General features: G+C 40.8%; 2 protein-coding genes and 1 long non-coding RNA gene across 5 annotated transcripts; 1 reads left to right on the forward strand and 2 right to left on the reverse strand.

Moving 5' to 3' along the window:
• Positions 1-4,944: 4,944 nt before the first annotated feature.
• On the reverse strand, positions 4,945-8,426 carry LOC133223540 (uncharacterized). Its single transcript, XR_009728601.1, has 2 exons — positions 8,384-8,426; positions 4,945-5,947 (listed from the first exon to the last, which is right to left on the reverse strand). It is a non-coding gene; the product is annotated as an uncharacterized LOC133223540 (long non-coding RNA).
• A 21-nt stretch (positions 8,427-8,447) lies between these two features.
• SKA3 (spindle and kinetochore associated complex subunit 3) lies at positions 8,448-17,786 on the reverse strand. 3 transcript variants are annotated; one of them, XM_061374328.1, is made up of 9 exons: positions 17,664-17,786; positions 17,292-17,341; positions 16,248-16,418; positions 14,154-14,587; positions 11,190-11,287; positions 10,072-10,274; positions 9,694-9,888; positions 9,391-9,506; positions 8,448-8,507 (listed from the first exon to the last, which is right to left on the reverse strand). In XM_061374328.1, the coding sequence occupies exons 1-9, from the start codon at positions 17,764-17,766 to the stop codon at positions 8,474-8,476; spliced, it is 1,404 nt and encodes a 467-aa protein (XP_061230312.1). In that variant the 5' UTR covers positions 17,767-17,786; the 3' UTR covers positions 8,448-8,473. The 3 variants fall into 3 exon arrangements, with proteins under 3 accessions (XP_061230312.1, XP_061230311.1, XP_061230310.1); XM_061374327.1 differs by having other exon boundaries at positions 10,072-10,271; positions 17,277-17,341; XM_061374326.1 differs by having other exon boundaries at positions 17,277-17,341.
• A 1,768-nt stretch (positions 17,787-19,554) lies between these two features.
• MRPL57 (mitochondrial ribosomal protein L57) lies at positions 19,555-20,296 on the forward strand. The gene has a single exon (XM_061374596.1). The coding sequence runs from the start codon at positions 19,822-19,824 to the stop codon at positions 20,131-20,133; it is 312 nt and encodes a 103-aa protein (XP_061230580.1). The 5' UTR covers positions 19,555-19,821; the 3' UTR covers positions 20,134-20,296.
• The last annotated feature ends 2,192 nt before the right edge of the window (positions 20,297-22,488 follow it).

Raw genomic sequence — 22,488 nt, forward strand, 5'->3', positions numbered from 1 at the left:
TGTGTTGGTGTTTGGTTTTGTTTTTGTTAAAGTGCAAGTCACCTTTTAAGCAGAAGTTAAAGCACTCCTGGGCTTGAGGAGTGGAGGCAGGTGGCCTAATGGGGATTCTATGTATTTCTGTGTGTTTCTTAAGCTACTGCTAGCTGGAGTTTGGAGGATGAGCATTTGAGCAGTGTGGTCAAAGGTGGTGCTGCTCTCCTTGCTGATGTGGGTATGTTGACAGAGGAAAGTCAGAGATGAGCTGTGTACAGCTTCCTGTCCTGCAGGAGTACAAGGGGAGCCAGGGCAGACCCCTGTGGCTTGCAGGGGTTGCTCCAGCTTGTGCCAAGAAAACAGTCCATGGATCAGGAGTGATCTGGGTGACACCGGTATATCCCAGGATGCTGAGGAGCTGGTGGCCTTAGCAGAGGAAGATATGGTTCAGCACACTTCCTTGTCAGCCTTACTTGAGTACTGGAGAACTAGTGGTACCTTTAGAACCGGAAAGTATAAAGGTGTTGCTTTTCTTAGAATAGTGGTCTCCAAACTTTTTTTTTATTTATTTTTAAATCACATACCCCTATTGGTATAAAATTTCCGAGTGTACACCCCCAAGCTTATTTATAAATTAATACTGTACTGATACGTACATTAAAAACTACACCAAAATAGGTGTAGAAGGGTGAAATACTGTTTGTGTGTACCACTTTGTCTTGTCTTGTGCACCCCACTTTGGAGACATCTGTCTCAGAAGATGGGAATAGCTGCAGAGGCCTGGCCAGAAGACATCTGGTATTTTCAGGTGGAGGACTAAGGAGAGCAGACAACTGTTTCTTATTGAAGACACAGCGGCAAGTGCTTTGCCCTGATGGGCTCTTGCCTGCAGTTCAGATGAACTGAGGAGGTGAGGCAGGTCTGTGCTCTGGCAGTGCATGTGGGAGTCCTGACTTTGACCACCAGGTTCTTCTTTGCCAAGCAAACCGTTAGGGTGGAGGCAACTGCTCGCATACCTGTATCTCCTGGGCTGTTAACCACAAGCAATACATTGTCAGCATACACCAACCAAGAAAACAGCCAGTTTTGATATCCAGAACTCTAGGGAAAGCAAGTACTGTAGCCTCTTTCCCTTGGTTATTTTCTATGTATCTAATGAATACATAGGATTTTTAACCCTACACTGGCCAGTCTGAGCTGGGTGCATCTTGCTGCTTAGCCCTCAGTGAGGTGGCTTTTCACAAACACTTTCAGCTTGTATTGAGCACCAGTTGCTCAATTCAGCCATTGAGTGTAGGCACCAAGGAGCTGTGAGGTGTCAAGGTTCAAGGCTGTTCTGTGATAAAAAGTACTGATGAAGCTGGATGTGCTGGGGGTGTTCAGCAGCTTCTGGAATCTCAGACTGGACAAAGGGGTGGCCGAGGTGTCTTGCTTGTCCATGGGGAATCTGGAATGCCTGGTGCCTTCTTCAGGAGCAGGAGAAGGAAGGGATAATCCATCTCCCAGTAAATCAGTGCAACATGGTAAGGTAGGGCTGTGGCTTCCCATAGCTCAGTGCTTGTCAGTTTCTTCTGCTGCTGCAGGGGGACATGTTGGAGAGGTGCAGGTGCCCCATGGTGCACAGCAGGCTCCAGCTGTTACCTGGGTTGTGAGCCCAGTTGATCAATGGCATCTGGCCAGTCCAGAGAGAGCCAGGCACTTGTTTTCTGCAAGTTCTGCCCCTGCGTGCTCAGGGAGAGGTGAGAGCAGGAGTAGAAGCCATAGCTGCTCCTTAGGGCTTTCCCCTTCTTCACCTAAGGCCTTAGAAGAGCAGAGGCTGATTGAGGTAAGTGTTCCTGTTTGCTGAGGACAAGGCATCTGTGCAGAGTAGCCTGAGGGATTTTAGGTTCAGTTCTGCCCGTGGTTCACCCTCTTCTGTCCCCCCTCTGGTTTCTCATTTAATGAGTTGAGATTTCAGCCTTCATGAATGACCCTCATTTGCAGAATTGCCTGCTTCTGACACACTTTCTCCCAAGATGGAAGAGGTGGAAAAATGCTCCCCACCCTTTCTGAAAGAGAGCTCAAGAAAAGACAATATAAACGCTGTTTTATAAAGGACTGAGCAGTGGTGGAACTGGTCTAGTGTGGCCAGAGGAGGGATGGGTAGGATGTTTTGCCAGGGTTCAGGCAGACACCTCTGGTATAAAGGGGGACTCTCCACAACACTGCTGCTCTGAGGAGCCCACATGTACCAGCTTAGTGACTCCTGTGTCACCAGGAGCAGGTTTGGTCAGGCTTGGGCCTCCTGCCACCTGCTGCATCATAACCATTGGCTTCTGGCACCTTACAGACCTGGGCAGACACAATGATGACCACTGCTGTGTGGCTTGGGTGCCACAGGGCATCATCTCTGCTGCAAAATGAGGTCAGCCCTGCAGCAACCAGCACGTGGTTAGGGAACTGCACAGCCTCTCCGCAAAGGCAAGGGGGTACACAGAACTATGGGCATTTCCTCATTTTTTCCTGTTTTTTGCTTTAATTGCATTTAAGGATAATTCTCAGAAGTAAATGTAGTCAATACATAAAGCAACATCAGCAAGGAAGCCTGTGTCTATGACTCAGCTGCTCTGAGAGGTGGCTTGGCTTTATTTTCTGCTGGATTGGGAGACATGGCCCAGTGAGGTCTTGTTCCTGCTCCAACTGGGCAGGTCTTTACACACTTCAGAGGAAAGGAGGAACAGCTACTGGCTTTGTATTCAGTTGCCCATAAAGCAAAATCACCAGGAAATGAACATGCAGAACTGCTTTCAGTAGCAAATACTGGAGCCTGACTACTTACGTTTGGAATTCATGCTACGGAACCTCAGCTGACCTCTTCCACAGCTGCTTTGGGATAAACATCTCTCAAAAAAGAGATTTTCCCTCAACCACATTTGTTAAATTTTCAATTTAATAAATTGAAAAAAAGGTGTATAAAAAATGCCCTTTTTTTTTTTCTTTTCTTTTTCTCACACGAAGAACACCTCCTAACCATTACCTTGTTACACCTTACATAAATATTGCTGCTGCTCTTGTTATCCAGACTTTCATTTAACAGGGGGAAGGGGGTGAAGATCCACCTTTGACATGCTCATGCCTTAAACAAAGGACTCTGTTTTCACAGTTCTTACAGGAGCAGCCTTTTCAGTGGCAGCAGGACCCTTTATGAATTCTTCTGCAGTGCTTTTTGGAAGGGCTACCAGTGTCTCTGCTGAAGGATCTGATACCCAGCTTAATTCCCTCCCTAGTTCAGCATTGAGGACAACTGGCATGCACATGTTGCAGCACAGGTTACTGCCATCAGACACCCTCCTTGCTCAGGCACCGTGTTCACGGAGTGGAGCAGTTGAGGAGGCTTAAATTTTGCTTTACAGCTCTGGTCAAAAGCAGAAATGGGCATGATGCAAGATGCAGCAGGAAAGCATTAGGTATTATCAGCATGTTCTCACTCTTGCAGTGGAAAGTATGGAAAAATTACAAGGTCTCTGAAACCCAGATGGCAACAGCTATGGCCATGGTCAAAGAACAGTGCTGTAAGTAATGCAACAGCTAAGATAGGACATGCTGAAACCAAAGCAATTACCTGCTGCTGCTGTCTTAGCCCTTGTGTCTAGACATTATTGCACATCATCTGGGTTAAAAAAATAAAGAAAAAAAAGCAGCATTCAGTTCCCCCAACACGACAGGATCCTGAGGAATCTGGAAGTGCTCAGGGAACAGCAGTGTCAGGAAACCTTACCAGAGCAGCCCAACAGACAGGATACCATTCCCTGAGCAGCTTAAACTGCCAGTGAAGGAGATGTCCTAGCTCCTGCTGGCCCCAAGCCTTTCCCTTCTCTTGCTTCAACACCCACCCCTGCCTTTGCAGGCAAGCAGTGATTTGGGTCAGTATAGAGTCCATGAACAATTTAACCTTGGAAGCCAGCCATTAGTTCCCGGTGGCTGGGCAACAAGAATGGCTTCTCCTGCAGCCACAATCCTGTGATGCAACAGAGGGCAAGGCCCAGCAGCTGGGAAAGAGGAAAGGTGGGACTGTGCAGCAAGGCCTGAGACTGGTTCACAGCAATTGCGTAAGCAAGCATTGGGCAGTGTAACCACCACGGCCTTAATTACAGGGCTGTAAGCCAGGAATACATTGTATCAAGGATAGAGAAAGCTTTTGCCAACCTTCCTGCTGGGTATTCTGCAAACTGCCCTTCACAGGGCTTTTCCTCAGAAGTGCGTGGGTAGCACAACCTCCTCTTCCATGGACCTACATGTGCACATTTGGGCTTTTTTAAAACTCTTCAACTTGAATTAGACAAGATCAAAGAAATTCATGGACCTGGTCAGCTCCTTACCATGATGTCAGCTGCCTCTTTGTGAAAGCAGGTATTACTGTAAGGACAGCACAGGAATCATGTTTAAGTTGCTAGATTACATAGCCAGCATTTACTGATGTTTTCCTGGTAGGAAGTTGCATCCTGTGGACTAGCCTGACATACATGTGATTCCATAGTGTGGCCACTGGATGTTGTCATTGCTCCTTATAAATGTCACAGGCTCCATGTTATCATCCCATAGGAAAAAAAAAAGACTCCCAAAATACAAGGCAGTTTCAACATCAGCTGCAGCTGTTGATGGAACACATGCAACCACCACACGTACTGGATCATCTGATTAATGACAAGAGGGAGCAAAGCAAGTATCACATCATACAGAAGATTTAAAGCATGCATGGAGCTTTAAATAACCAAGGAAGCCTTTTACTGTGAGCATGGTGAGGCACTGGAATGGGTTGCCCAGGGAAGTTGTGAATGCTCCATCCCTGGCGGTGTTCAAGGCCAGGTTGGACAGAGCCTTGGGTGAGATGGTTTAGTGTGAGGTGTTCCTGCCCATGACAGGGGGATTGGTACTAGATGATTTTAAGGTCCTTTCCAACCCTAACTATTCTATGATCGTAAATCTGGACTCCAGTTATTGCTCCAATGACTTATAAACATGTCAATAAATGCACAATGGAAGGCACTAAAAGTGATGGTTGTCATTTACCCACTCAAAGACTATCTGAGAAGTTTCATTTCACTGTGAGATCTTTATTTGTATTTAACCTCAGGCAAAATATTTCCCAGAGAAGAAAGCACTGACAACCGTAAGGGGATTCCTCGACAGAACAACTGAGATGCTCCTTTGACAGCAAATGGGATTGTGGAGAGAAGCTCCTGTTAGCTGACACACTTGATGTACTTTAAAGAGTGAAAAAAAATAATAAATTAAGAACCTGAGCAAACAGAGGAAAACTAAAGGCGTTCTTTTTTTTGGGTCCTTCCCAGATGTCCCTAAACACTGAAGTGCAATTTTGTGCTGGGTTCAGTCTTTCCTGACTGCAGGCTACTGCTGATGACGTGATCTGTTTTCACCCTTCCCTTATATCTGGCAGAAGCCAAGTTTGAGACTACTGTTGGGGAGGACAAACTAGAAGAGAAAACAGAATTAATTGTCCTTTCAGTGGCTCAGCAAATGGAAGGAATCCATCACAAAACTGCACAACCAACTTAAATTCTGTTCAACAAACCAACCCCTAGATTCTCTTCAAGAGAACTGGTGAAACAGCCTCAAGTGGAAGCATCCAACAATTAAACTAAATTAAGCACAACACAAAACCATACTCTGAGTCAATTTTGTTTGTTTTCAGGTGATGACTGTCCCTTACAGAACCACTGTGTTTGCTTTTTATTTAGCTGGTTATGCAAACTGCACTTTCTGACAGGCCAGAGCTGTTATCACTCACCCCACAAGCCAATGTGCAACTTCTAAGCTCTTTTGCATTATTCCCTCTTTGATGTGTTATATTAGTGAGCAGTGCGATAAGCCTTTCCTCAGCATTAGTGCTGGCTTAAGTGGAGTTTTATGCTCCTCCAGCCCCATAGTTACATCTTTAGTTGTTCCAGTATTTGAACTCATGCCACACAGCCAGCTGTGGGACAGAATTGATATGAGTAAAGAAAACAAAGACAAAGCAAAGGCACAAGTTTCCCTCCCCAGCTTAGTCTGAACACAGATCAGTTTCCAACACAGCTTATGCTTTCACTTCTGCCAACTTTCCCCTCCTCCACCCCCGATACTCAACCTACTGCTTAAGCCTTACTGAAATCTAAAAGATTTTCAAAGATAAAACCAGACAATCTAAAACTAATTTTTTATTATATCCCCTTCAGAGCCATGGCCCTGCTACAAAGAATAATACAAGTACAAACAGCAGTATTACATGTATTAGGGTAATACTGTAGGCAAGGAAAACAAAACTAGCTAGTCAAACTTCATATCTAATTCCAGAAAGTCTCATGCCAGCATCATGTCATAGTATCTTGAGTAAACCAGAAGATCAAGACTTCAATTGTCATCTTGAAGATAATTTGTATCTCAAAATATTAATTGAATCTCTTCCATATTAATGAAATAGCTATGAAACGTAGCAGAAAACATTGTGTAATAGGCAAGAAAAATTATGCCAGTGGCTTATGGTGAGAACCCCAGCACTGCTGGGTACAATTCCACAGCTCCCTAATGGATAAAAAGAAAGTGAAGTCCAAAGCCATTTAGGGAAGTTTAGGGGAAAAAAAACCCCAAACATTTAGAAGACCTTCTGAGAATTTCATTAGTTGAAGGTGGTGGGGGAGAGAAACACTGCAAGGTCCAGGACAGCAGTGCTGTTCCTGTTCTGATTCATGCTAAATGGAGCCTTTCAGGGTATCTACCTGGCTTCAGGGCAAGAGAGTAGCCATGAAGTACATGGAGAATGGAGGCTCTGAAACCCTCCTGCTTAGTAATGGTAAATCTGTCAGGCTGAAAGATTCTTGCTCAGTAGCAGAATGCTTTGTACAGTTTTCAGACCATGAAATTCCATGCCTAGCATCCAGCCCATTCAGTGGTTTTAGTCTGTGAAGATGCTGGAAGCAAGTCTGGCCTTCCCTCACTTCAGGAGTTGGGTATAACAAGTAAGGGTTTTTATAGCAGCCATCAAATTTATGTAGTATTCAAAAATGTTAATCAAGCTCAAAGACTGACTCATAATAATACATATTTTTTAAACAGAAGTTAACACAGAAAAATGACAGTATGCTCAGGCCAGACCTAGTAGAAAAATCATCTTCTCCAGTTGATTTTATATAGCAGGAAAAAGGCACCTTTATTTGCTAGGTTTTAACCAGGATACCTCAAATCAACTGGAAAAATGGGGCATCTCTGGATGTCTGCATATCCCTAGGACTTAAAAATGTGCAGCTGTATCCAGAAAGTTCAGAAAAGCATACTCTTCTCCTCATCTCCCTTATCATATGCTGCATGCCTGCCCTCATGCAAATGACAGCATTTTAGCCATCAACAGGAAGACTACATACAGCTGATAAGGGCAGTCCTGAAGTCATTCAGAGAAATAGCTGACACTGGAAACAGCAAACCGGCTCCACAGAAGGATACGTAGCTGGGATTTCTTGTGGACAAAAATAAAGGTTTTTTTTTCTACTAGAGATTTAAATATTGACTACCAGATACCAAAGAAGTGCCAACCAGCTCTGAGAACTTAAGCTTGGTCAGCTATTACAGGGATGGATGCAAGCAACACCACCACTTACAGAATGCACATGGCAGCAGAAGATCACCTACATGCCTGCCATCAAATAATCCCAGCAGTTGAAGATATATGTAACCAGTACAAATTGTGCAAGACATTTTCAAGTAATTCATATTTGAACATGAGTCACCTTGATTGAATAAGAAGTCATGTCCTTTTAGGGCTACGAAGGTTATACTGTCAAAAGGAAAACATGCATAGCACCTAATAAAATATCGATGTAAGAAAGCTATATTAAGAAAGAAGCAGCAGCATAAGATAATGCCTGTCAAGTAACAGTAACTGATGCAGGAATATGTCTTAGTATTGCAGAAGTGACTAATAGCATAGTACTTTAAACAATAAAGCAGGACTTAATTTTCCAGTTTAAAAAAAGGCCTGCTTCTGTAGAAGATACCAAATACTGCTGAAGTACCACACACTTCAAACTCAGCCCTGAAGATGTTACCGGAACAACCAGAGATATCCACTGTCTGGCACAATAAACTGGACTTTCCCTTTACTGCAACCTAACTACACTTCTGTAAACCCCACAGCAAACAAATACTTACAAACATGAGAATGAGGTGAGAAGAACTGAAACACTACCTCAAACATGACCCTAGTCCTCTTTGAAATGTATTAAAGCACATGCATGTAAAAACCTTCAATAAATTTTGCCAATAGTTTCAATAAAAAATGAAGCACAAGTTGTGAGCTCAAACAAGTGTATCTGTATCATGGATGAACATTGTCTCCATTAAAAAAAAACTTCTCGTTTGTACGACTCTTTCCTCCCACCAGTATTTTCTTCTGCTTTTTGAGCTTGTTACAATCCATTGATTATTTCACATTGATGAACCTTGTCTCAGCATGGTCTTCAGCTTGATTTCAGATGTTTGGCTTGAAAAGTTCAGGATATCCTCTGGAATTATATCCAGAAAAGTTCATTAACTTCTCTCAATTATATTTTGAATTAGCCAAAGACACAGAGATTGAGAACTTTATTACCTTGAGGAGGAAAAAAAAGAAGGGTCAAGCTTTCCTCTATTTGAGTACTCAAATGGATTACAACTCCAAGCATACTAAGAGACTTACTTTTATCTGTCTCATTGTGGGATGTGATTATTATTTGACACTATACATGCTCCCTGTACACCTTACCTAAGTAATCTGTGCTGACTCCAAGTTTAACCAATAATCAACAAGTGTAATATACATTATATTAAATCAGGAATAGCTACATTTGATCGAGTTGTCACAAATACTCTACTCAAATCAATTGAGTTATTTTAAAAAGCTATTATTCCATTGTTCAAAGATTACTCATACTTATTGTAGACTAATTCACCTCGCATATTGTTCATAAGGCAGCTTTGTATTTCAAAGAACTTTGTCTTTGCCAAAATGACTGTGAAATTGGTCATGTCACTTATATAGCTTTCTCCTGTTCCTCAGTTTTATTGCCTAAATTTACTCAGAAGAAAGCATTCACTGGCGCTTTGATTGCCATGAAGCAAAATATGCCAAATGATGAAACAGTAAAACTCTACCTTAATTTTTTTGAGATGGGAGGATTCAAACACAATCAGTTATAATATTTGTCAATGATAACATTTGTTCTTTACAAAAAGGCAGTCAGATACCAGGCAAAGAATATTTAGTCATATCAATAAGAGTTATTTTTGTAGCTGAAGAGCAAGCAGCTGCATGAATTTCTACATGCATTACAGCATCTTCATAGCTTCTCCAAATTAAGTTATACATAATTTAATATACATAAGCAAATTCATAAAATCTAATCATACCTGTTCTCTTTGTTGCAGTAATCTGTGACATCACTTTCGTATTTTGTAGCATTTCTTGTCTCAGTCTCCATTTCTTTGGTGTTGGAGTCTACTTTACCACTATACTTGCACAGGATCTACAGGAAACATTAAAATGGAATAAAAATAATTATTTAAGAACTCAAAACAGGATTACAATTTATGAATTTTTAATAAGTAGCAGAGAACTCTTTCTTTTTGAAGAACAAAATTTGATAAGTGCTTTAATTTTACTATTCTGATACTAAAGCTATTTAGGGAAAAAAATAAAGTACATCAGCTAACCTGTAGAACATCATCTGGTATCTTTGTTATTTCTGGAGGTGGAGGAGTATTGAGTAACTGGTCATAGTCTTTTATTTTGGGAGGAGAAGGGTCTCTGAAATGTTTAAGATACTCAGAGCTCTCAGCAAAAGAAATGCTGTCCTCGTGTTGTTTATCTGTTTCATCGTTCTTTGTCACCAACTCAGTCTTCCCCTCCTGCTTCACCTCCTACAAAAGAGATATTAAATGCCTTCAGTTAATTTAAGTTTAGTATTTATTAAGTGTTCTTACAAAGTTACCGTTAGAAAGATCTACAATGATGTAAGAAAAAGTAGTATTGGAAAGGAATCTTAACTGAAATTTGAAAAAGCGTTTATGGTAAAGTCTGTGAAAACGTACAGAATTGCTATTTAAGAACTTAGCTTCCTCTTTTATCCATCTTGTTTCAAAATCTGGGCACTGTGGTGTTCCTGTGTGACTGGGAAGAGGCTGTTCATTTGTCTCTGGTAACCTTGATAATACTGTACTGTTTGATCTGTAAGGGGTTTTCACATCAGGAGTACAGAACACAGGCATCATAGGAGAAGCCATCCAGTTAGCTGCTGAAATTAAGGGGAGGATAATAAAAATGTCATATACACACACACATATATAAACATTATCAGTTTCAGTGCCTCAGTTTAGTTCTCCAAGTCTGCTAGCTTATCATATATTTGCATGTTCTAAAATACCCGAATAATTTTAGTTACTTTTTAGTATAAGGAACCATCCAAGTTACAGAATTCCATAAGACCTGAAAATGTAAAAAACAGTAGTAAATCTAGTGCCACTACAGCAGATAACTGAAAAAGCTCAACCTAAATCAATATTGCTTTAGCTTCTAGCATACTCAGTTATTCCTATGTTTGTCTCAAATGTTCAAAGCCAGGCTGGACAGGGCTTTGAACAAACTGTCTGGCGGAAGGTTTCAACCCCCACGGCTGGGGGTTGAAACTAGATGGTGTTTAAGGTCCCTTCCAACCCAAACCATTCCATGATTCTATTCTACGATTCTGTTTTCAAGAAAACAGATTACATCTCCTCTCACAGAAGTTTTAGTACTACTCTTGAGAGATCTAAGTTACTGTCTCTTTCCAAACAGTTTCTTTCTCATCTTTAAAGAAACCTAACAGGTATTCTAAGGGGGGGTTTTGGGGGGGAAGGGTAAGTTGGCAAACCAGTATTTTTATCAAATAAGGAAAAGTAGCAGTTACAAAATAATGGATCCCTCTTCATAATTCTAGATGAATGCGAGTAGAAGAATTAGCAAAGATTTATACTGCAACAAGGCACTTTCCCACAGAAGCCAACAACATTCCATTTTCTTGATTTTAGTGCTCATACAATGGCTGGGCCTGAACTAACTATAGTTAACAAAAAACACAGTTTAAAAAGCCTACCATATGTTTACAATGCATTTACACATGCATTATATAAAAAACACATATGTGTATTTATTTCACATTTTTTTAACTTACCATTATCAGTTGTCACTTTTGATTTTGACCCAGGAGTGACCATGATTTTCCTGGGTGTCATGTCTTGTACAGTCACTTCATGATCATCTTTAACCAACCTGAAAACCAAAACCCTTTATTAGCTCTCAAGTAATACAAAGAAATCACAAGTACAGGAATACTGCCAACCTGATCACTTTTCTAGCATGTTTATCATCCTGCAGGTCAAAAATTTATTTCCTCAAAGATGATTTTGTCATAGATGTTTCATCTATGAGTCTACCAAACAATTTGTAGCATGCAAATGTTTAGTCCAGTCACACATTTTCAAATGCAGTAAGATTTCAATCCAAGGCAATAAAAACACCCCAAAATGAAAAAAAAACCCAAAAAACAAAAACCACAACCAACAACCAACAAACCCAAAAGGTGTCCAGTGTAGAACTAATTTTCTTTGTCCCAGATGATCAGTTCTGTGTTAGGAGTACAGTATTTTACATTAAATTCTCTGTTGCCTGCAGGAGTCCAAACAACATGAGGAAACCTTTTTGGCTCTTAATTTACCAACATTAGTGTGAACATTAGAAGATTTTAAATTCAGTTTTAGTTTGGAATAAGTTTACTGATGTTACTCACTAGCTGACTTGAATGAAAAGCCAGTTAACAGTAATTTCACAAAACTGGAAACTGAAATTTTTAAGGTTCTTTTTTCACAGCTAAGATTCTAGTGGAAGAAGGGTGTAGGCAGTTGAAGAGACAATACCAGACAAAAAGTGGAAGCTTACCTAAATTCTACACAAAAATGTGTCTATAAGAAAGTGATTTAATGTGTAAAAAGTTATCTTAACTACAAGAACTAGGTTTAGAGCTTCTCCACAAAAAGCCTAAGCTTAAAAATCAACAAAATATCCATTTGAGGCAGTGTATTTTAGATTACCACATGTCAAATTTTGAGAGGAAAAAAGTAGTAACTTTTCAAGTCAGTGCTGTGTTGGAAATATTCTGGGTACCTAAAATCATATGAGTTTTAATTTTTACAATGGAGAAAAACAAGTGTAACAATAAACACTTTCATTTGGGCACTTTCTGTTTTTCTTTTCTTTCCTAACTACTTTAGGTTTCAGTTTTGTAGTGGGTGCATCGAAATATATTTTTGTTCTCACCCACTTCAAAACTGAAAACCTGAAACACGAAGTTGGAAGAGTTGACATCTTATAAATATTTTTTAAGAACTTTGCTGCTGGACAGGTTTCAGCCAGGAACAATCCCTGCATGCCACACCTTGGGTTTTGTGTTTATGTTTGCTGGTTTAATATGCTAAGCCTTCTCACTAAGAGGAGAGATGAGAGCTTTCTGAAGGTAACAAATTGTTGAATTGTTTCAACCTCTATCAAACAGCAAGCTGACTCTAACATAATGTTGCAAAATAAACAAAACAAGCCAAAATACAGTTAAACAACATTTTAACTCTACTGACTCCATGTTATGACCTCTCAAGTAGTTCTGAATCCATCATAACCAGTGCATGTTCTGCTGTTTTGGTCTTAATGTGTTGAAGAGCAATCAAGCTATAACTAATTCTCTAGAGAATTTGAATATTACCATTAGGAGTGTGGAAGGCTGCTAGTGTGATTCTTTTTCTCTCTGGTGGACTAATTGTTTCAACTAGAAGCTGCAGAAATAGAATCTACATTTGTGGCTGTATCCATTTATAAATTACAGCCATGATTAAGGCTGATGACCACATTTAAAGCAGTTCTCATTAAATGGGGAAAGTGGTATAAAAATTGCAAAAAGTTACAGTTATTAAAAGAACTTCAACTGCATTATAAGCTGGACCTGTTTTTTAAATATTATTTGAGAATTAAATTATTGAAAATTATTATATTATTTTCAATTCATGTTTTAGGATTCAGTAACAGTTTTCCTGCTATTCCAATTCAAATACTATAGAGCTTTATAGCGTGATAGTATTTACACAGCTATTTAAAATGAGAGATCCCCAAACTATTTTAAAAGAAAATTTATCTTTTCACTTCCTCCTTTCCCCCCAGTAATCTTAAATTAAAAAAACAAACCCCCCAATCAATCAACAAAAACAAACAAAAATAATCAACAAACAACCAAATCCAAAACCAACACAAAAACCCCCAATTCCCCCCCCCCCCCCAAATGTAACCACTGCAGTAAACTGGATATTTGGGGGCTAGTCACGTAAATTGGCAAATATCAGGGATTAAAAAGGTGGATTATTTCCACAACCTATTTTGAATATGGTTCTTATTGTTTGAACAGTTCCTCTAGATACCAAGGATTTAGCTACAGAACAATGAGTTTCTTCAAAATACTCTCAGCTTTTCTAGTTGAACCTGTTGCCACTATTAAGTGTAAAAACATGATCTCACTACCTTTACAGTGCCTCAGGAGTATAAAACAATTCCTTTTTTTTTTTTTTTAATTTTAATTACAGCAGTGAAAATCTGGAGATGTCTTTTCATGAGCAGACTGGAGCAAGGGGAATGTGGGACTGAATAACCAAGAGATAATACATCCTTTCTACAATAAGGAATTTCATTCAAAGCTTTACAGTTTTTTTCTGAGTCTATACTCCTTTTTTAAAAGCTTTTTAAACCTTTAAATTGGCCATGTAATACCTACTGCAGACAAGACATCCTCAAATCCAAGGTTAAGGAAAGCAAAGATCACAGATATACTGTGCATTTCCCTTCGGAAAGAGATTGTGTATGGAAGATTCTTATTGTGGTGCAGTCAAGGGAAGGACTATATAGGAGATGGGTTTCATGGCAGCATTTGGCACTTCAAATGGTACACCAATAGACACAAGACACAGGATTAACCAACTGGTAGACCTATCACCTGCTTGAAGACAAAGAGAAAGGCAATAGCAGCAAGAAATTAATACAGCAAGAGGGAGCTACAGAAAATTCAGTAGATAAACGATCTGAAATGAAGCAGTTTACTTACTTCTCGCTTGTTTGAGCAGTTTTGTGCATAAGTGACATTGTATAATCTTCATTCATACACATGGTATGTTCACTAATGCCAAAGTGTTCCAGTTTTGGTGTTACACACTCATAATCGTCCATCTTCAGCTTACATTTTGGTGTTTTGGGCAAAGTACAGGGTGTCAGTGGTTTCAGTGGAGTCCTGTTTAAATTTGCTTGATGCACATTTGTTGCGTGTTGTCCTTCCACTGCACCCCAAGGCCTGTAGAAACTGTATTGTGAAAGACCAAAATCAGAAAGCCGGGGGTTACGCAGCGGGTCTGCAGGCACCAGTGACTTCTCAGTACCAGCAGGCAGATCAGGTGCATCATCTGTTTTGTCTTCATCAGATTTATTCTGAACAGATGCTGTTGAATCACTTTTAACTTCTTCCTCTTCCTCCTCCTCCTGCTCCTCCTCCTCCTCCTCCTCTTCGTCTGCTTGGGAAAAGTAATAAAAAAATATAATTATGTCAGAAGTTTGTTATAATAATTTACAAAATAAATTGAGAGTCCCCTCCTTCCCCCAACCTCCCATATTAAATTTTTTTTTAACTCACTACTGTAAAGAACAGATTCCTTCTTTCATTTTAAAGCAGTGAACCTGAAGCTACGACAAATATCAAAAGCCCATATCAGGCTAAGCAATATTTATAATATAGGTCACACATCGACTTGATGTCACTCTATTGGTAAATATTATTTATAGGAAAAATTAAATGGTAAGAATTTTACACAAGCGTATTTTCAATAGAAATCCTCTCCCTGCATGGAGTGGGCAGCAAGTCCAAACCTTAAATATATTTATTTGGTTTTATTTCAGTGCAAGAGTGGAAATTAATAAAAAAATATAGAATGTAAATGACAATAACAAAATATGTCCAGAACTGAAAATGTTTTTAAAGAACGAACGAAGACTGCACACAGTATTAGAATGCTCATTCTCCTGAAAATCAAAACTGAAAAAGGGTTATGAAGCAGCAACTAAAAACCTCATGAAAGACAGTAGCTTTTTAGATAACAGAGTCCACTGCAGAAATAAGCAAAGTGTAATCTGTACATTTTTGTAACTCACAAATAATAAACTGAAACACATTTGTGAACTTTTGCATGATGCAGGAAGTGTGTGGGACAGAGGCATTAACTTTTTATGTGTGTCAGTACTATGTGTTCAGATACACTTAGCTTAAAAATGCATCTTAAAAAGTAAATTAACTTATAGGTCTGTTTGGAGTCTTCTGTAAAGGCAGAGATAGGACAGGAAGGAAGGTGCTATAAAATCAGAGCATTCTGCCATATCTTTATAAAACACAGTTGAAATTGCTTAACTTAGAGGTGAATATGGTCCACAACCACAATTTTGTTCTGTGTATATGACTAGCTAACACTCTGGGGAAAGTTACTTAAGGTGTGGCTTCTATAAGATTGAGCCCTTGATACCAAAATGGGTACCAGTGTGTAGTAAGGACAGCTGTAGTGTTTTAAACTCATCTGGCATATCTGGATTTTTAACAGAGATTCTGTGTACCAACTGGCTTAAGGATCTCCCTCCCCCAAATGATCAAGCTACCACTGCTTGCCTCATGTCACCTGATCCTTCTGTGTGCTTCTCTTGTCCCATTTGTGCTGCAGAGCACATTATTTCAAGATTTTCCCAACAGTGACTCAGTTAATGGAATCATCACATATGAATTAGTTTAGATGCATCTACAACTGTTTCCCATGCATGAGAAGCTGAAGCAGCAGAATTCTTCAATTTATAAAAACACGTTTGCTACCATGTTTTCTGAATATAACTACTATTGGAGGAAAAATACCCCAACAAAACAATAAAACCCAATCAAACCACAACACACACTAACTTAAAAGCATGCCAGGAGATCTAAATATAAGCTTTTCTATTTGGTTTATTCCACTTGCATCAATCACAACAAAATCTTTTACTCTCTGGCTATTATTATATAGCAAATAGCATAGATGCACTTGGATCTCTAATTAATAGAAATATACACAGAGCTAAAGAGAAATATTTCATAAAATAACATTTGTCTTCATGTACTGTATTGCCAAGATACATTACCTGTAGAATCTTTGACACACGTTTTATAGCCATTCTTCTGGAACAGTTTTCTTATTTCTTCAAGATCCTCTTCATTTCTTTTCATCAATATTTCACTTGCCTTCATAAACTTGTTAATTGCTTGTATTCTAGAGCAACTCTTATGAAGACTGGCATTAAAAGCTTCCTTTGGGGGCAAAGGGAAACATAAAATACTGTTTTTTGAATAGCCACATGGTAGGTGTTTACACATGTGTTGGGAATAAGTATTCAACTTCAATTCATGAAGATAAGCAGCAAATTTAGGCCTTATATATACCAAATAATTAGGTTACAAAATATCAGGAATATATAGGGCATGAGTGCACAAAAACTTAACAAAAGTTGGACTAAGACGCCAGTTCATAGTATGGTAGCTACTTGCTCGTAACCTTTCAAATGGAAGTATATGCTTTTACTTCGTAAAGTATGAGATAACAGCAATTAGTTTGTATTATAATTCCCCATGTCAAAGAATTAGTGCATAGCACTCAAGTTTATAGCCTATATTACTTCTCAATTACTTCTACACTTTCTCATTTCTATAGCCCATCTTTCCTACTTTTATTAAAGAAATAAAGAACATTCTTCACAAGTTTAACTGAATGGCTGAAAGTACTGAAACTTCTATGAAGATTTTCTTTATTCTAAGTGCTAGTCATTGAATACAGGCATACCTCTTCTGTAGCGAGCTGCCGCTCCTAGATCCTTCTCCCCTATACACACGCCTTGGCACCCCATTACACCCTGATACCTTTGTCCCCTGCTGATCCAAGTGCCAACAGTGACTGCAAACTAATAAACACTGCTAAATCTACTTTAAGTCACCCACAATTTCTTGGGCACTAACCTGACATCCATTTTGAAAACTTAATAAATAAATGTATAAAAATAAGGGTCAGAACTGCTGATTACAGAAATCTTAAATCAATAATCAAAACAGAGCTGTAAGTTTACACAACGCCCCTCCCCAAGTTTTCAAGAAGGAAGCAAGTTTAAGTGTTACCTTCAGAGAACTCACTTCACGACGGAGATCACTTAAGACTTTCATTGGAGGTACATCTTTATGTTCTTAGATATGCACGTTCACATAAAAAGGTTTGGAATAGAAAAAGAAATATTAGAATTTCAGCATGCAAGTACGTTCTACATCAGAATGTGATCGCCTCTGTTGGAGATATTGAAGTTACATATTAGAGTGAGCCAAGATACCCATCAGCCCACCAAAGGTAGACCTCCACACGCCCAGAGGAGCCCAGAGGCACAAGGGCAGGGGGAACCCAAACCAAGGGTCCCCAGGGAACACCCCCGCACACTCAGGGCTATCCCGGCAGAGCCATCACCCCAGACCCCGTGTGTGCCGCCGCGGACAGAAGGCAAGGCCTGCACTTACCGGTGTTCTCTCCATGTAGAGCCTGCTCCAGTTGTTTCAACTCCTTCTCGAGACTGACGGCCACGGTGCGCAGCTTACTGAAGAAGTTCCTCGACGAATCCATCGTCTGCGGGAAAGAGGAGCGCTAAACAGACAGTGCCACAGCCTCAAACCGCGGTAACAGCCGCCAACGCCTGCCCGAGAACCACCGCTGAGGTAAAAACGGTTACTGCCCGCCGCCAGGTTTAAATCGGCAGCGGTGCGCGTGCTCCATCGGCCCCGCCAGACCCCGCCCGCCACGAGCGAGGGAGTTCTCGTGAGACCAGCAGCCCGCCGTCGCCATCTTGCTTCCCGCGGCGGGGCTGGAACGGTCCCCGGGGTGGGTGAGTGAAAGGGGAGGGGAAGGGAGGGGAGAGGAGAGAGACCTGTTAATCAGAGCGCCTCGTTCGCCCCTGGCGCGGGGTGCTTCTTGGCGGGTTGGCTCCGGTCTCTAAGGCTGGCTTGGCCCTGAACGGGCTCTGCCCTGGGGGGGAGTGGGTAGAGGATCCTTAGCTGCAGGGCGCCGTGCGCGTCGAGCCCCGCATGGATCTGGTAGGTTCCCAGCGGCCCGCGCGGGCCCTGGCGGGCAGCCGTGCTGTGTCCTGTCGTGCTTCGGCCTGGATCCGTGTAGAGCTTTAGCGGGCGCAGGCCTGAGGGCGAGCAGCCGGCGCTGCTGTGGGGACTGGACACTCCGCCCTGCGTTGCCGAAAGGGGGATTAGGGCCTGCGGCAGCAAAGTCCCCGTAAAGTTCCGTAGCTCCGCTGCTAAACCCGGGCAGAGAGCAGAACATGAGCGTGGTTGCATCATGGGACTGGGGTATGGCGGGGTGGCTGTTTCTGGCAGTAGTGCTGTTTTGTGCCGTGTTAAAGTGCTTAGCAAACTTACTAGTTGATAAAGATATTGTGTGATAAGGGACCCAGGAGTTGGGCATCGTTAGGACTAATAAACAGGTTAATGAAGAGTGTGCGTGTGTCGTAGGTTAAACCCAGGCTGTAAGTCAGTCACGCAGCCCTCTTGCTCACTTTTCCCCCTTTCTTCCCCCCACCCCGTTCCCGGAGGGACGGGGAGGAGAATCGAAAGAATGTAACTCCCACGGGTTGAGATAAGAGCAGTCCAGTAACTAAGGTATAACACAAATCACTACTGCTACCGCCAATAATAATAATGATAAAGGAAATAATAAGGGAAGGGGATACAATACCCCTTGTCAGTATGCAGCCCGACGGAGCAGTGCACTAGCCCTTCTGGGTAACTCCCAGTTTACATCTTGGTCATGACGTGCTGTGGTATGGAATACCTCTTTGGTCAGTTTGGGTCAGGTGCCCTGTTTCTTCTTCCTCCTGGCTTCCCCTCCTCTCTGGCAGAACATGAGACTCAGAAAGTCCTTGGTCAGACTAAACATTTGAGCAGCAACTAAAACCATCGGTATTATCAGTTCTGTTCCCAGGCTGAAAGTCAAAAACACAGCACTGCACCAGCTACTAAGAAGAAGAAATGACTGCTACTGCTGAAGCCAGGACAGTATGTCAAATCTAAATGTGGCTTAGTCTTACCTCTTTGTTACATCTGTGTATTTGTGCTTTCTACATGCTAGTTGGTCTAATAGAGAGTACAACTTGGTAGTACTACTTTTTCTCTACAAACCAGAGTTCCCATAGTTAAAATACAGGACTGGGTAATTGTTTACTAATAAGTTTATGGAGGGACCTTAGCTCAAAACCCTGAGGGAAGGCCAGATCTGGATCTAGAAGATAGACTTGGAAATGCTCCCTTTTTTGGCAGCACAGCTATTTGAAGAAGAAGGAATGAAGTGAATCATTTGTTTAATAGTATCTGGGTTTTTTCATAAATAATTTATAGAGGACAAGCTTTAATCTCTGTGATGTCAATGTAAGGATAACTGAGTGAACTCTTTAGCTAAATAAAAGATTTCCGTTTCCCTTTTCTGGTCTTAAGTTTCCAGTATGCATTTCCACCATTGTACTGCCTACATGGTTGTGAGTATCAGGTTCTGCACTTCACAACAGTCAGTTTAAAGGCAGTGGAGTGTGTGCAGGGTTTTAAATTTTTCTGGTTAAATTTTTAACGTTTGTCCCTAAGATAATGAGTATTTTATGTTTTGTTTCTGTTTTCAGGCGTAATGTTTTTAACAACGGTCTTATTCCGAAAGAGAATTCCTGGAAACCAATGGATTGGGAAGTACAGGCGACCAAGAGTGGTTACCCTTGCAATGAAGCAAGCAATGATTCAAAGGTTGGAAATTGAAGCAGAGAATGAATACTGGCTGAGTCGACCTTACCTGACGCAGGAACAGGAGTACAAACATAACACAGAAGAGAGACATGCAAGATGGGAGGCTTTCAAAAGCCGGGCGAGAGCCAAGTTGCCTGAGCACAGATACATCAGCGATGACTTAAACCACCTAAATGTGACAAGAAAGTGGACAACTTGAATAATACAGCATATTTGTGTTTGGCATGTATTACGTGCTGTCGTGGCATCTGATGCTGTACCTATTATGGTAGTTTTGTAATTCAGTGTAATACAGGTGGATGGCAAATGAGCCTCTGCTGTGGTGTACAGAATCTCATTAAATCAAGGCCTGTGGAACAGTGTATGTTTTCTTATTGTCTCTTCAGAAAAGAGCTCTTCCCATGGCACTCTGTCATCTGCCTGCCTTCTGTTCTTCAGGGGCTTTGTATAAACCAGCGTGAGTTACCAGGTGCAGTGAACTAGATTTATAGCTTCATTAATTTCCTTTTGAAGGCTTGGAGAAAGTACCTGCTCTGTTGAAAGGGATTATCTGCTGGTGCTGACCAGGCGGCTCTTACTGGTTGCTTCCCTTTCTGAAGGGGTACTTCTGTATACATCAGTACATGCCTGAGGCTACTGACGATGTAGTGCTGGCTTCATCAGGCATGCAAGGACCAAGATGAACTAGAATTAGAGAGAGGTGTATAAGGCTGGAACTTCTGGAATACTGTAAAACATCTAGTTTTAAATTTTCTGGAAAGAATTGTTGAATTTAAATGCCAGTGTCATTGTCATGTCAGTGTCAACTTGGGTGTTAACTGCTCTCTTAAGAGATAATTTATGATCTAAAAGGAATATAGTTGATTCTTGTTTGAGTGGCAGTCTGATTTCCAAGTCATGTTTAGTGTCCTGAAGGACACAGTAAGCCACAAGCCAGAGGTTTCTTAGTTCCCCTCTCAAGGCCAAGTGACCTGAAGGAGTGAGGAGTGTGTAATCTTAGGTTTGTTACAGCTGGAGTGTAAAACCCGGCATGGTTACAAAATGCTTCCCACCAGGCAGGTTTTCTCACTGATCCAACACAAGTGTGCTACAGCTAAGCCATTTTCAGATTCTTTTACATACTTTTATTAAATTGATGTTGCATTCACTGGTGTATTCAAGTGTCAAGTCCATTCACATTTTATCACATTGGAAAAGAGGCCTAAAATAATACAACTCTTTATTTCAACACAAACTATACTTTGGAAAAGTATGAACAGGTCTGAACACTGATGTACAAAATCCTGAATGCACTTTTAGTGGCTATAAATGGCTTAAGATGACATTTATGGGAAGAGTATATATATGGGGAAATTGCATAATAAAATTAAAAAATAAAGGAACTTCCAGGCAAAGCAGTGTGATTTTGTATTTAATTTATAAAAGCCCCTTTTAAAAAGTTACTTCAAGTAATAAACTATAAATGGCAACATGTTTTCTCTGTGCATAGGACTAGTCCTATCTGTAACATATAAAAAAATAAAATGTGCTGTTATTACATAGATCTTTTACACTTCACCTCAGATTTCAGTACGGCTCATGACAAGTTTAGGCAGCACAGTTAAAACCAAGCACATGGAAGTAGAACAATTGGGACATTGTGAGTAGTGCAAATGTTAGACCCTTGTTGGCAAATCCAAACAACTGCAGAGAGAACCCAGTGACATTTCACCTGTCCAGGTTAAAGAGGGGGCAGGTGTCACAGCAGGGATGCTGCCTCCTTCCATGGTAGTTTGATGACTGTAAATTGATCAGAAAGGAACTTGCTAAGCAGGTTGTCAGCTAAGCAACTTAAAGGGAAGGGAATCTGCATGTTGCTGTTAATGCTTTGGTGCCAACAAAGGTGATTCCAGCACTTCATTCCCCAACACAAAACCAAATAAAACAACCCTGTAAACACTGTCAGACTTCACTACCTCATGGAAACAAGATTCAAGTAATTGCTGCAGAAAACAAACAGCCAAACACTGGTTTGAATCTGCATTAAAAATAACTACAGCTTGCAGCTTCGTTACATTTCATGAGTGGAATTCAGAAAAATGCATATAAAAAGCTGTCTATATATACAAAATAAATTGATGTAAATTACTGTACTAAGCATGTTCAGTGCAAAATCACTTCATATGCAGCTGCCCTCTTTGGTGCCATTTAGGGCTAGAAGAGCCTCATAATGGTACACACCTAGCTATTTGGTCAGTACTGTGAAAGACTTGACTATCTGCACCGAGTGAAAGTAGCCGCTGCTCGGAGCCTCTGGAAATGCATACTTGGATCCCCCAGCTGTATACAGTTTCAGACAGTGGCCTCAGAGAACTTAATGAAGCTCAAAGTTTAATTTTTCTATCAAATATGGTCAGTCAGTGCTTCAGATCCAGGTGGGTGTGGTTAATCAGTGTCAGAATCTGTGACTTGGTAGTTTTGCCAGACACTAATGCTGCTGTAAATGCTGGTTTTTAACTCTTCTTGGGGCTCTGGTGAGCTAGAAGCGGACCATACTTCAGATAAATCAAGAACT

Source organism: Neopsephotus bourkii, unplaced genomic scaffold, assembly GCF_033783945.1.
Source record: "Neopsephotus bourkii isolate Nb327-2 ecotype Australia unplaced genomic scaffold, CSIRO-AGI_Nbou_v1 NB_1638, whole genome shotgun sequence".
Lineage (NCBI taxonomy): Eukaryota > Metazoa > Chordata > Aves > Psittaciformes > Psittacidae > Neopsephotus > Neopsephotus bourkii.